Raw genomic sequence first — 14083 nt, 5'->3', positions numbered from 1 at the left:
AAAGCTGCAAATTTGATATTAAACAATACAAAATTGCTAAAGAGTGACAGAAAATCACTACAGAAAGATGCAAAATCCCAAGAAAAGCACCCAAAATTACTACAACACAAGCTGAAATTAAGACAATAAGTTGAAAAATCATCATAAAAAGACAGAAAACTTCCATAAAAGAACTGTGACCATCACTGTTATGGGATATGCCATAGTTCTCCTTGTAGTACATGGAGATGGTACAGATTTATCTCTTTTTAATGGACTTTTTCCATAAATTCTGAGCCTTAGAACTTCATTAGTACAGCAGTTAGACACATGACATTTTAGAAGGAAAAACACATTTGATTGTGTTGGAAATTGACACCAGATCAGTTTTACATCAATTCAGGTGTCACAGTCTAAAGAAAAAATCCGGTTTCTGTTCTGTTTCTCTAACTTTGAGCATCATTATTATGGGATGTTTCACAGTTACATGTTAAACTAGAAAATCACTCAGAGAGTGCAGACCTCCGCCAACGATAGAGAGGAAAACAGGAAACCCATGCAGCAAAGGATCATGAGCTGGAATCAAACCGGTGTCTCTGATACAGTTCTGTTTACGAATCACCTTCTTAACCAGTTGAGCTATCTGGACACCTTACTCCATTTTGTTGGACGACATGATGATTTTGTCATATTTTGGACCACATACTAAAACAGGCTAAAAAAATCAAAGTGATCCAGAATCCAGGATCCTTTCCGGATTGCCACCAAAATTAAATCAGCTCTTCCTCTTACCATAGTCTACATCCCCTCAAAATTCCATGTGAATCTGCCCATGCGTTTTTGAGTTATCTTGCTAACAGACAGACAGACACACAAACACTGGGTGTCACATAACCTCCTTGGCGGAGGTAATGATAATACAATACACAGTGAGGACATGCCACCTTGTGGTTTAAAAGGGCACATGAACTTCTACTTGTTGAGTAAACAGCACAGGTTTCAGGGGAGGGGAATGAGAGAGTAATTATGAAGGGAAGAAATCACATCAACCATGGCACAGATACTAAAATACTCAAAGTAAAGCTGTAGAGTATTTAGCACTATTTAGCACTTACAGTAAGAGGCAGAACAGCTGCATGAGTGATCAAGATCAGAGAAACACATGAACTAAACACAAACTAAGTGACTACAACCCAGCCACTGAGATGGATTAAGCATGGCACACACACCACTGTGCACACAACAAGAGCAACACTTTCTGAGAAGCCACAAAACTCAAATAATATCTTAACACACAGTCAAAATAAACTCTTAATTCTTATCTGGAAAAGGCTGACATTGCCAAGAAGCACCAAAATATGTCAGACCACATGCAGGAAAACATTGAATTATACTGAGCAAAGAGCTGCTTGATTTGTTTTTTATATCTTGGTAGTTTAACATTTGTCTCTTAATTTACTGTGTGTTTTTTTGTTGTTTTTATATCATCCAAAACAGCTGAAATAAACACTTATCATTCCATACCTTTTTTGTATGGAAATTGACTACACTATGCTTAAAACTAATAGCCTTAATATTAATAACATTCCATGTTGTTTGCTTAAAGCCAATCAGAAACTTGACTCAAATGTGTCCATTATGTTGCTAAATGTACACAGACTCAGCAGTGTCACCCCCACCACAAGGTGTCAGTACAGGAGCAACAAACAGGTCAACATCACAGCACGCTCCTCGGTTCTTTGAGAGCATGAAAATGAACATTAAAGTGAGGCACTACCAATTATCAGTGGCATCAGGCATCAGACAGCCATTTTTGTTGCCTTATGTATTAACTCATACGCACAACTCAAAATTGTTTGCACTTTAACTGCAGTTAAGATCATGCATCCATTATCTATACACCACTTAATCCTCATTAGGGTCGTGGCGGGCTGAAGTCACCAGTCTATGGCAGGGCTACACATAGACAATTTAGAGTTACCAATAAACCTCAGCATGTTTTTGGACTGTGGGAGGAAGCCATAGTGCCTGGAGCAAACCAGTGCATGCACAGGCAGAACATGCAAACTCCATGCAGAAACGGGGAACTTCTAGCTCCAAGGCAAAAGTGCTAACCAGCAAGCCGCTGTGCAGGCCGCAGTTAAGATCAGCCGACACTCAGTTTTTGGACATGAATGAATCTATCAAATGCAGCAGTGTGGAAAGTTTTAAGCAAAAAAAAAAAGAAGCACTGGTGAAGAGGTCATTCACAGAAAACAACAGTAGCTGAAGACAGAAGAAATCCTGCGACCTGTGCACTGCAGTATTAAACATCAGCTTCTCTTTACTAACAGGATACATACTACAGGCTTCTTTTAAAGTGGCCATAAATCCACTTCTCAAAAATTCTACTCCAGATCCAGGTGTTTTATAGCCTAGCCGCACGAGACAACCCACGGCAACGAATTTAATTCTCTGCCAGGGTGGGTCTAGTTACCCTCCATAAGGCTCGAGGCTGGATTCTCCTAAAACTGGCCGGACCAATCACCATGAAGTGTAGAGTCAGAAGGCGGGCGTAACTAAGTGACGACAGAGGCGCGACGATTCTGACAGAAACAACCAGCGCACAATAAACAGTTATCTTTCGACTCGGCTTTGGCCACAGCCCTTAAAGATTTGAAGCTAAAATTCATCTTGAAAGATAAACAAAGGACGGCACTGAAGTGTTTCATTGAGAAGAAAGACGTATTTGGACTTATGCCGACGGGATATGGCAAATCCTTAATATACCAGTTGGCTCCGCTGGTTGGGAAGCTAATGGGACTTAGCCACAATCCGCCGGCGCTCTAGAAACTACGCCTATTCATTTCGCTGATTGGTTGTATACCTACAATTGCTGCAGAGTGATTTGAAAGACAACCTTTTAGCCCGCCTCCCTCCCTGTCGAGCTTCCCTAGACCCTTGTGCCTTCAGAATTCAGAACATGGGTCTAGTGCGGCTAGGCTAGGTGTTTTAGGCAATTACAGACCCATGTCCAACCTCCCTTTTATTTCTATGAATGTTAAAAAAAGTTGTTGCAAACCAATTATGTGACCATCTGCATGGAAACAGTTTGTTCAAAGAGTTTCCGTAAGGATTTAGAATGCATCATGGGACAGAGACAGTATTGGTGAAGGTCACCAATGATCTTCTAATAGCTTCAGACAGTCGACTAGTTTCTATACTTGTTCTGCTAGATCTCAGTGCTGCATTTGATGGATAAGCCCTTCAACACAAATATAAAGCAAGTCTGTGGGACTTTCTTCTTCTGTCTTAGAGTGATGCTGAGAAAAAAGTCTGTGCATTTAAAACTTGTTGGCTTGACTATTGTAATTCCTTATTATCAGGATGTCCCATAAATCTCTGTAAAACCTCCAGCTGATACAAAATGGTGCTGTTAGAGCTCTGACAGGAACCAGTAACAAAGATCGTATTTCTCCCAGATCGGCGTCTCTTCATTGTAAAATCCAGGATAAAATTTAAAATCCTGCTTCTAACATATAAAACCCTTAACGACAAAGCTCCATTTAATCTTAAAGACCTTACTGTACCATATCATCCTAACGGAGCCCTTATTCTCTTAGGTTTATTTGTGGCTACCAGAATTTCCAGCAGTAGAATGAGAGGCGGAGTCTTAAGTTATCAGCTCCCCTGTTGTGGAATCAGCTCCTAGTTTGTGTTTGGGAGGCAGGCACCCTCTCTACCTTCAAAATTTCCTGTTTGCTAAAGCTCATAGGTAAGGCTGCTGGGGATCAGCTGTCCCTAAGTTATGCTGCTTTAGGTTTAGATTGCCAGGGCATTCCCATGTTGCACTGGTCTCCTCTCTCTTTCTTCCATACAGTTATATATCACTACTACATTCACTAGCTCTGTGTTTCCCCTGAATCCTGTGTTTGTTCTCTCTGCTGGTGTCGCTTGATCTGGAGCTACACATCTCAGATCTGCAGTCGCTGCCTCATTGTGTTCAGCACTGTGAGATAAAATATGTTGTGAATTGGCGCGATACAAAAAAAAAATTAAAAACACTGAATGGAAAAATGTAATTTCAGTTTTCCTTTTTAACAAATTTGCCCAAAAATTCTGTTTTTCTTTTACCATTGGTTGTTAAGTGCACATTGATGAGTGAAAAAAAAAAAATTGACACGATTTATACATAAAGCTGCAATGTAAAAAAAATTGAAATGTGAAGGTGCCTAAACATGTTTAAATGCACCACACATTTGGGAGGCATTGCGTGTTTTCTTAATAAAGGATGTGACTTTCAATGTAGCTTAAAAAAGCGCTTAAGTGAAAGTAAAATTATTTATTTTTTAAAAACACTTGAAAGAATACAAAAATTAAATATAACTGGCTATCTTCCCCCCGATTGTATTTAAACATAATTTGCAGGAGACAATGCTGCCTGTCTCGTAATAATCTAAATTAGAAAATATGTCCTGAAAGAAATGTAGTGCTACAAATTATATTTGTTATCATTAATACAAGGGGACTTTACTGAAAAGGAAAATACTTATACTGAATGTATCATCATAAGGGTTATTAATGCTTTCATTGTTCTGTGTTGGACAGAGAAAGTTAGCTGACCAACCCTAGTGCAGAGAACTGGTTTTGGAAAATATATATATATATTTACAATTTAGATTAAGTCTTGTCATCTCTCTTGCAATGCCTTTTTTTCTTTTATAATAAAATGAATCACTTTTTTAATATGAATCGCTTCAAATAACAACAACAATAATACGTTTCATAAAATAATGTGTTTGTTGAGGGGATTGTTGCGTCACATTTAATTTCATATTTGTGCAGCGACATTTAAAGTGCATAATAATATGTATGTTCCCCTTGCAAACTTAGAACAGAGCTCTGATCTGTTGGGCCATGAGCAGAGGACCTCTGGAGGTGTCCTGTAGTGTCTGGTGTCAGGATGTTGGCAGCAGATCCTCTGGATCCAGTGGGCTGTGGGGGGTTCCTCCGTGGATTAAGCTTCTGACACGTCTAGTAGCTGCTTGATCAAATTGCAGTCTGGGGAGTTTGGCGGTTGGGTCAACATTGTGCTCCTGGAGCCATCCCTAATGAGTTTTTGCCATGTGACGGGGTGCATTGTCCTTCTAGGAGAGACTGAGCTGAAGGCAACACTGTTGCCATTTGGAGTGTTTAGTCTGTAACAAGTTTTAGGTAGATGGTATGTGCTAAAGAAACATCTGCATGAATGTCAAGAGCCAAGGTTTCCAGGAGAACTTTACATTGTCATGACGTGATCAATGTTCACTTCCCCTGTGGATTTGTTGTGGCTGATAAATATATATAATGTGCTTAATGTGCTCCCTCGGGATAGGTCATGTCTTGAAGTGAGAGTCTTTAGAACAAAATCAGTCATAATGTGTCATGATTTTTCTGAGTGGGCAGTTGACCCACGTTGTCTATTTTTCCTTTATTGTGGCTGGTGGAAGGTCTAGAGAAATGGAAGGTGGAGGGTTGATGCAGGTGTAGGTACTGAACCCTAGTTCCTCCAGAAGAAGGTCTGGGGTTTGTTGTGAGGAGGAGCTAGCTGCCGGGTGGAGGTCATGATGCAAGATTACTGACTAAGATTACTGGCCAGTGGCAGGTTTATACCTTCAGCCTACATCCGTTACCAACTCTGTTAATATCATTTCATTCACCATTACTGAAGATGACATGAATTCACCTTCTGAGAATGGCCCGATGTGTGTCCGATCTGTCATGTTGCTGGTTTCAGTGATCCTATGCTCACTTTTGACCTGGTTCCCAAAGGACCCACAGCACCTCTCCTGCTCTGTTGGATTGTAGTAGTTGTAGAATGTGAATATGCTTTCAGTAGAACCCTTGAATGGATTTTCATTCACAACCTTAGAAGGTAGAAGGGTTCTGAATATCACCTTAGGGGGGATTCTAGGTGGAACCTCTCACAAATGTTCAAGTTACAGCTCTTTATGTGGGTTCTTGGTACAAACCAGTAAAAGGGTTCCATGTAAAACCTTAAAAAACAGTTTAACTGGAACCAAAAGGACCCTGTGATAGACTGGTGACTTGTCTAGAGTGTCTCCTGCCTTCACCTTGAGTCAGCTGGGATAGACTCCAGCCCCCCTGCGACCCTAATGAGGATTAAGCGGTGAATAGATAATTGATGGATGGAACCAAAAGGGACTGAAAACCTGTTATTTTGAAAGAGACAATGGAGAAGGACAGGTGATATGTGGGAGAAAACAGCAGAATGACTCACAGCAAAGCGTCCCCTGGATGAGAACCATCATAAGGCAATTAAACAAAAAAAAATCACATGACTTGTGGAAAGAATGTATTGACTTAACTGATGTATTGACTTTTAATGATAGTTTTTTTTAGAAATTGGAGCCTTTGGTAGCCAGAACTTTGTGGAGCCAGCACCTAGTGGCATGCATGGTATTGCACTTTTTTGCACTTCCATGCTGACTTTTCCTGGAGCCAAATGTGATGTTCATCTTTTTTAGACAATCTATGGCACAGAAACATGACAGCTCATTTCATACAGCAGACTGTAACATATTTATTATTATTAAGTATGTCCCAACTGTGTGCATATTGAATGCAACAAAGCGTACTTTGTAAGGGCAGCTGTAGTACAAACTGAAAGTAAAAGAGAGCGTATGTGATGTGAAATGAAAGGCATGTTTGAAGCTGCTGCTGGGTGGTCAGTATACTGTCAAAACTGTGGAGCCACAAGCTTTTTAAAACACAAATTTAAAGACACCCGATGGAACTGGGAGAGGCGGCAAAGCTAAGAGTAATGCTAATGTTGCTAATAAGTAATAAGAAAAGCGATGGAATGACTTTTATGATGACTAACCTGTACATCTCAGCACAGCCATCAGTTATCTCTTCACAAAGCACAGGAAACTAAAGTGTTCTAAATGTGTTTATGCACACTATTAGATTAACACAGTGTGAGGAAAAAGTGAACGCTGGGTTTCAGTGGGTTTATCAGCACATGCAACATGAGAAGCTTTGTGCTGACTCGTCGCATGGTTCAACACCTCCTGCTTCTAACTCTGTTCACTCTTGTTCCTTTACAACATTTTTCTGTTTATCAGTGCACTTCGATTTGCACACAGGTGATCCCCACAAGACCACTCTGTACACACACAGGCCTGATCAACACACACAAATGCATGTGCACATAGTACTGCTCCCTCCCTGGCCTTTGTAAATCCCACTCCACTCTGACAGACCGCATTAAGAACAGCCTGCTCAGCATGAACACATCATAAAAGTGGACAGGCAATTTCTGTTTTCACCAAATAGCCAGCCGAGCTCGTTCTGCATCTCTGATTTTAATACACTCGACAAGCAGCTTAGCAGCCAGGGAGCGAGAGAGCTCAGCCCCGGGGAGACAGCACGAGAGACAGTGTGCAGTGGGAAGAGTGAGGGAGAGTTATGCCTTCTAGCACCGCTAAATCCACTTCTCCGTCTGAATTATCAACTAGAATTTGATTAATATGCAAATTCAGTGGGGGAAGGGACAAAGTCTGGAATAATTCTCTTTGTGGTCAGTAATTAATCACTGGTAAAAGTAAATTAATACATATATCAATTTTGTCAGGGACACACTTAGTTCAATAGCCCGTAAAATTGAAGTCTAAAGTGTTAAGAGGTTCTACAGGAACGTTATAACTAAAACTTTCAAATCCGCCCTATTTAGTGATCAATCAAGCCGTGCCCTGCAGCAGAGCCAGCTCATTTCTTCAGCTCCATCCTGACACACTGAAACACAGAGCACACACGCCTGCTAAAAACTCACCGCTCCTGCAGCACGCTCTCAAAGCACAGCACAACAACACAACACAACACAGCACAACAACACAACACAGCACAGCACAACAACACAGTAAACAACAGTCCAGGACAGAAGCTTGTTTTAAATACAGAAGGCTGGTGAATGGATGGCATGTGTTCATTGATAACTGGATTAAATATACCCGGTCAACGTGTACGCACAATAATAGCAGTATAATGTTAATACTTATACTTGTTATGACCTCCTAAGACAAACAATAATACAGTTGTTGTTGTCATACTTATTGACGAACTACTAATACCATATGAACAGCAACCATCTCCATGTGGAAGAGTGATAGATTCTAAAACTACAAAGCAAACAAAAGAGAAAACAAAATAGTAATCTTAAACAGAAAACTCCATCACATAGATATAGATGTATTCAGTACTGCTCAAACGTTTGGTGTCACCCAGACAATTTCATGTTTTCAATGAAAATTCACACTTTTATTCATGTGCTAAGATAACTGCATGAGAATTTTCTAATCATCAGTTAGCCTTTAAACACCATTAGCTAACACGATGTAGCATCAGAACACAGGAGTGATGGTTGCTGGAAATGTTCCTCTGTACCCCTATGGAGATATTCCATTAAAAATCAGCTGTTTATAGCTAGAATAGTCATTTACCACATTAACACTATCTAGTCTGTATTTATGATTAGTTTAATGTTATCTTCATTGAAAAAAAAGCTGTGCTTCTTTCAAAAATAAGGACACTTGTAAGTGACTCTAAACTTCTGAACACTAACGTATATATATGTATATCAGATCAGAATTGTAGCTACATAAAAAATAGTCCACTATAGCATTATTACCATTATTATTAACAATGGTTCAACAACAATAATAATGATGATGATAATTAAAATAATAATAATAATAATTCAATTGGCAATTGGTGTAATATGACAAACATTTAACTTCTAAATATAAATAAATAAATGTGCCTTTGTGGTCTCAGGTCCTACATAGCAGCCAGATGTTGCAAAGGTCCAACAGAAAGAAGAAGAGGGGTGGGAGTGTCAGGTCCACTTGTTTAAGCAGGAGGCCATGCATCAAACTTCAATTTTTCGCCCGATTGAATAAATGATCCCTCTCTCGCTCTCTCTTTGTGTGTGTGTTTAAGAAGCCCATATTTTCCCGCAGCGTGCTCATGTTCGCTAAACAAAACACGATCCGTGTGTGTGTGCGTGTGTGTGTGTGTGTGTGTGTGTGTGTGTGTATATATATATATATATATATATATATATATCTTCAGCATCTTTCTCATGTTTCTGAACAATCATTAGATGATTTTATACAACAAAAGACAAATATCTGGTGCCCCATGCTATATGGGAAACCATTACTATTCTGAGGTGTTTTCTTTTCTTTTTTTTGTATTGATGACCTAATAGATTACAAGTGACACATTCAATTAGATCTGCAATAAATAATGTATCTCCAATCTGCCACAAATGTATTTTTAGGATGTGTACAAGCTTATCATTGTCATTTATAGCATCACCTCTGTGCATCATTTCACTGAAATAATAAGTACAAAGAGAACATCCAAAACAATTATTAATTCGTTTACACAAATATTCATTTCTCTGTAAACAGACCAATGGAAATTAAGCTATAATCTGAAAATATCCTTTGATAATTGAAAAGCTATCATTGATAAAAATGTGACACTGTTCATTTGGTGTTTTCTTAAAAAAAAAAACAGACTTTGTGCAATTGTTTAATTTCTAGTCTAAAGGACTACATCATCACCAATGCTGCAGACAGGCCTCACTGATGAAGTGCTGTTAAAATGTGAGAGCTCTCTCACCAATAACTCAATTATTTCAAGACCCCCGCGCAACAACAAAGCTCGGAGCAGCCCTCTGAGCCCCATCCACATTCATGGCCGTGATTTAAAGCAGCGTGTCTGAATCATGGGCGACAAAAAGGAGGCTACGCTGTTGAAAAGACGGGTCAAGTCAATCGATCAAAGTGACTCGTAATTGAGAGGAGAATCCCGAAACCATATGGTCTCTGCAAAACTGTCCTCTGGCCGTTGTTTTGTGCGCAAAGACCGGTGCGTCACGGAGACACGCTCCTCGGGCCCCCGGGGCAAACACTGCCTCTGCGGGGCTTCCTCTGCTCCAGATTGTTTCTCACACAAAAATGGAAATCCACACAGGAGGTCAAAAGGCAAGTTGTGAATGGGTTTATCAAACAAGAAGCCCTCCAACACATGGAGCCCAGAAGGATTTCATTAGAGCGCCTCAGAAATAACATGCAATAAAAAAAAAGTGATCATTTGAAAAGGTTTTATTTACATTACAATTTGTACAGGTTTATGCTTTCTGTGGGCTATGTGATAAAGGCACTTAAAGGGTGTAGCAAAGCGTTAGAAATATATTAAATCGTGGATTATTACAAGCTGCTGCACGTTTATCTGTGCGTGATTATCAATTCAGAGCGATATCAAAAGGCTGGAAACAAGTGGAGCGAGCTTATAAAATGATTCTAGAGGCCTTTCAGCTGTGGAGAGGAAAAGGACATGAATAAATCATGCTGTGAAATATTTCTGATCACATAAACTGGTGTGTGTGTGTTGCACCTGCATTTACACAACCAATCACAAGTCTGGACACACCTTCTCATTCAATGCTTTTTATTATTTGTATTGTTTTGTTTTACTGAGGATGGACACTTTTTTTGTTTACAACGTAATTCGATATGTATTTTTTAAATAGTTTTGATGTCTGCAGTATTAACTTCAGGACCTCACAGACAGTGGCTCCTTCCTTTTTAAAGATTCTGTGAACTTTAAGGACTCGTTTTAAAATTTCAATTTTAAGTGTTTGTACTGTTTCTTTTTACTGTGTGTTTGTGGCACTTTGAGATTTCTTTAAATGAAAAGTGCTAGATAAAGAAAATGTATTGTCCGATAGTTTTTTTTTTGTTTGTTTGTTTTTGCCAATAACCCATATTGTCCAACTCGCAATTTCCAATTCCGATATCAACCGATATATGTGGGCTATTTAACTCATTTCAGATAACATCACATATCTCCTGTTGTGGAATTAACACATTATGACTAATTTTATTGTGATTCCCCACTGCATGCATTCTCAAATGAAACAAAACTTTCCAAATTTAAACGTTGTCTGTGCAAAATAAGAAAACTATTTCAACTGAAGTTAAGGAAAAATGCCCTATTTATTTTTAATTGTCTCAGACAACAGTTCACAGTCTCCCTTCTCCCTCTATGAGTAAATGCCAATGAAATCCAGGCATTATTTTATCGGTTTTCATGATAGGAAAATAAACTATAAGGACATTGACCCATATTAGTTTTTTATGCCAATATCGGCGATAATATCGGTGGGCCGATATTACTGGACATCCCTAATTATTATTATTATTATTATTATTATTATTATTATTATTATTATTATTATTATACAATGTATAAAATATTTTAATAAAAAGCCTTGACTGAGAAGGTGTGTCCAAGCTTTTGATTGGTAGTGTAGATCATTCTGCATGTCTCTGTTGATCTGTTTGCACGTGAACCCATCACACGTGTTCTGAGGGTAAAAGTCCCACAGGATGGCTTCTCTCTCATCACCACTGACTTCTGAAAAAAATCCAGAATTGCTGTCAGCTAAAACTGGTCACTGTCCTTGTGTGCCACTGACAGCCCGTTATTTCAGTCATCCACGTCTATCTCCTCATCTTCATCCTCAGAGAAACGCTTGCTGCTCAGTCGGTCTGTGCACATGGATGGGGCCGGGGATGGAGCGGACATGCGCGGCCTGCTCGGGCCGAGGCTGGTGTCGTGCTGCGACCCCGAGGAGAGCACGTCTCGCTCGGTGTCTGCCGGTGGAGGAACCATCCTCCCTCCCAGACCTCCAGCCGCGCACTTCTCCAGCTCGGCCAGCTTGGAGAGCTTCTCGAAAGCCACAGCGCCCGCGGCCTTGGCGGACTCCACGTCGGCTTTCATTTCCTCCAGGTCCCGCTTGAGCTTCGCCCGCCGGTTCTGAAACCAGGTGATGACCTGAGCGTTGGTCAGACCCAGATGCTGAGCGATCTGGTCCCGGTCCGCCGGGCTCAGATACTTCTGGTACAGGAAGCGCTTCTCCAGCTCGTAGATCTGGTGGTTGGTGAAAGCCGTGCGGGATTTCCGACGTTTTTTCGGTGTGTTCCTTTGACCGAAGAGCGTCAGACCGTCTCGGCCTATAGAGAGGGGTGAGTCAGATTAATATACAAGATGTAAAAAAAAAAAAAAAAAGAAAGAACCGTGACGAGATATATCTACATATTCTAAACCCTTAGATGCACAAGTGATTGGCTCCTACACTCCTAAGTGGGTCAAAAATGACCTGTATAAGAATCAATGTGTTTTGGTTAGGAATAAATTTTTTTATTATTGTTTGTATTATATTTCTGTGCACACAACAATGATTTCATGTTTGAAATGTGTTGATTTTTCACGTTAATTTAACAGAATTTGAACATTTATTTTTTGAAAAATAAGAATATTACACAGAAAAGCAACAGAAGAACGTCAACATCCGTTTTGCAGAGTTTGCCCATCACCTCTTATATAATATCAGTGATAAAGAGCTCGGAAAAGTAATTAAAATATTACAATTTCTTTAAAAGTATAAAAGGTAACTTAAAAATTTAAATGGAATGGTATAAAAAACATGTTTTTGGGGAATATCTGGAATATGAAATGATAAAAACTTTGCAAGAAAACGATCACACCGGGTAATTTCTGTACATCTATGGGTTATAAACCACAAACTGAAGAGCCACACCGAGAATATAAATGTTTAAATATCTGATGAATGACCAGACTGCAGACTTAAAAATCATTTAATAATATTGTTTGCTTCCTATGTGGCATTAAACAAGACTGAAAAGTACCTTTGGAGATTATTATAGATCACACACTAATTATCATTTGTGCGAAATTTTCTTTTGCATGTTTTTGTGCTGCACATTTTGAAATTGCTAACGAGAAAACTTAAAAACGACACAAGCTTGTGCTTCAGTAAATCATTAAAAAAATACTTAAAATGCAGTTAGGCCCATGGTTGTTGCCGTTTACAGCTATATCTATATTATATTTTATTTTTTGCTTTGTATAGCTACATTTTAAAGCTATACAAAGAAAGCTGGAGATTGTGTGCATGATAAATATTCAAACATAAGCTTCACAGACATCTTGTTGCCCACATTTACAGAAATAAAAAACGGCTTCTTTTCTTACAATATGCCGGTACCTCCTGCAAAAACAAGACAACAGGTTCAAATAGAGCCGTGTTTACCCTCGGCAGCCTGCAGCACGCTGACCTCCAGGCCCTTGAACGTTTTGCTCGCCAGCTCCTCCAGGGCGCACAGAGGAGACGTCTGGCTGAGCAGCGCCCGGCCGGAGAAGCTGTGACCCGCGGTTGGCACCTTTTCTCCGGGAGAGAGGAGGTGCACCGGCCCGCTCAGGGAGTAGCTCCTTCTCACGGACGGCTTGCTGAGGATGTCCTCGATGCTGAAGGGCGTCAGCGGCTTGTTGGTGTTGGCCGGCGGCGGGAGCTGATCCAGAGGACCGCGTCTCCTGTCCCCCAACACCGATGGGCATTTGGAGCTGTCAGTGGAGGTCATGACAGCCCAGCGAGTTAAATAACGACGTCAGGCAGATGTGAGGCTGTGCAGAGATGTAGCGGAGGGGGAAATAAGGATCACAAGTGGAGCAGCAGCCTCATGTTTGCAGCTCGGATGGAGGGACACTTCTGACTCCTGGTTCGAGTCCCAGCGCGTCTCTGAGCCGCTTTCACACCCATCCGGTACACCGACAGCAGCACCGACTGACTAAACAAGAGATCACTGATTGGGAGGCAATCAAGTTCTCTCTCTCTCTCTCTTTCTCTCTCTCAGCCATGGAGGGTGATCAGAGGGGGGAAGGGAGGAGTCCAGTTAGAAGTAGAGCAGACCCACTTAACACTTTCTCTCAGTGTGTCACAAAAACCAGAGCGTGTTGTCCTCATTTGCATACACGCCCTAATTATCAGCAGATCGTGCTTGTGCCAGCTTCCTCCACTCCTTAACGTCAATCTTCCTCCAATGAGGAACACAGGGCACGAGCCGTTCATCGACCAATCCCAGCATGGGAACGTGAACGCGCACTGTGCTGCAACATCAGTGAAAGGAGCAGGAGGCCACGAGCCCTGAAACACAGGCCACACCACCACCACACACATATTCTACTTTAG

The 14083-nt window shown here is 40.5% G+C and overlaps 1 protein-coding gene across 1 annotated transcript; it reads right to left on the bottom strand.

The window, feature by feature from the left end:
• Positions 1-10119: 10119 nt before the first annotated feature.
• lbx1a (ladybird homeobox 1a) lies at positions 10120-13728 on the bottom strand. Its single transcript, XM_022207719.2, has 2 exons — positions 13148-13728; positions 10120-12047 (listed from the first exon to the last, which is right to left on the bottom strand). Exons 1-2 carry the CDS (start codon positions 13473-13475, stop codon positions 11521-11523), a joined length of 855 nt encoding a protein of 284 aa, XP_022063411.2. The 5' UTR covers positions 13476-13728; the 3' UTR covers positions 10120-11520.
• Positions 13729-14083: the final 355 nt, after the last annotated feature.

This window comes from Acanthochromis polyacanthus, chromosome 15, assembly GCF_021347895.1.
Source record: "Acanthochromis polyacanthus isolate Apoly-LR-REF ecotype Palm Island chromosome 15, KAUST_Apoly_ChrSc, whole genome shotgun sequence".
Taxonomy (NCBI): Eukaryota; Metazoa; Chordata; class Actinopteri; family Pomacentridae; genus Acanthochromis; species Acanthochromis polyacanthus.
The sequence above is the reverse complement of the archived record's forward strand: the minus strand, read 5'-3'. Positions and strand labels throughout refer to the sequence as shown.

Bases quoted from the DNA above. Each gene is read 5' to 3' on its own strand.
- lbx1a (XM_022207719.2), bottom strand. From the start codon at position 13,475: ATGACCTCCACTGACAGCTCCAAATGCCCATCGGTGTTGGGGGACAGG. The intron at 12,048-13,147 runs GTAAACACGGCT...CCCTCTCTATAG, and splicing joins CGTGCTGCAGGCTGCCGAGG to GCCGAGACGGTCTGACGCTC.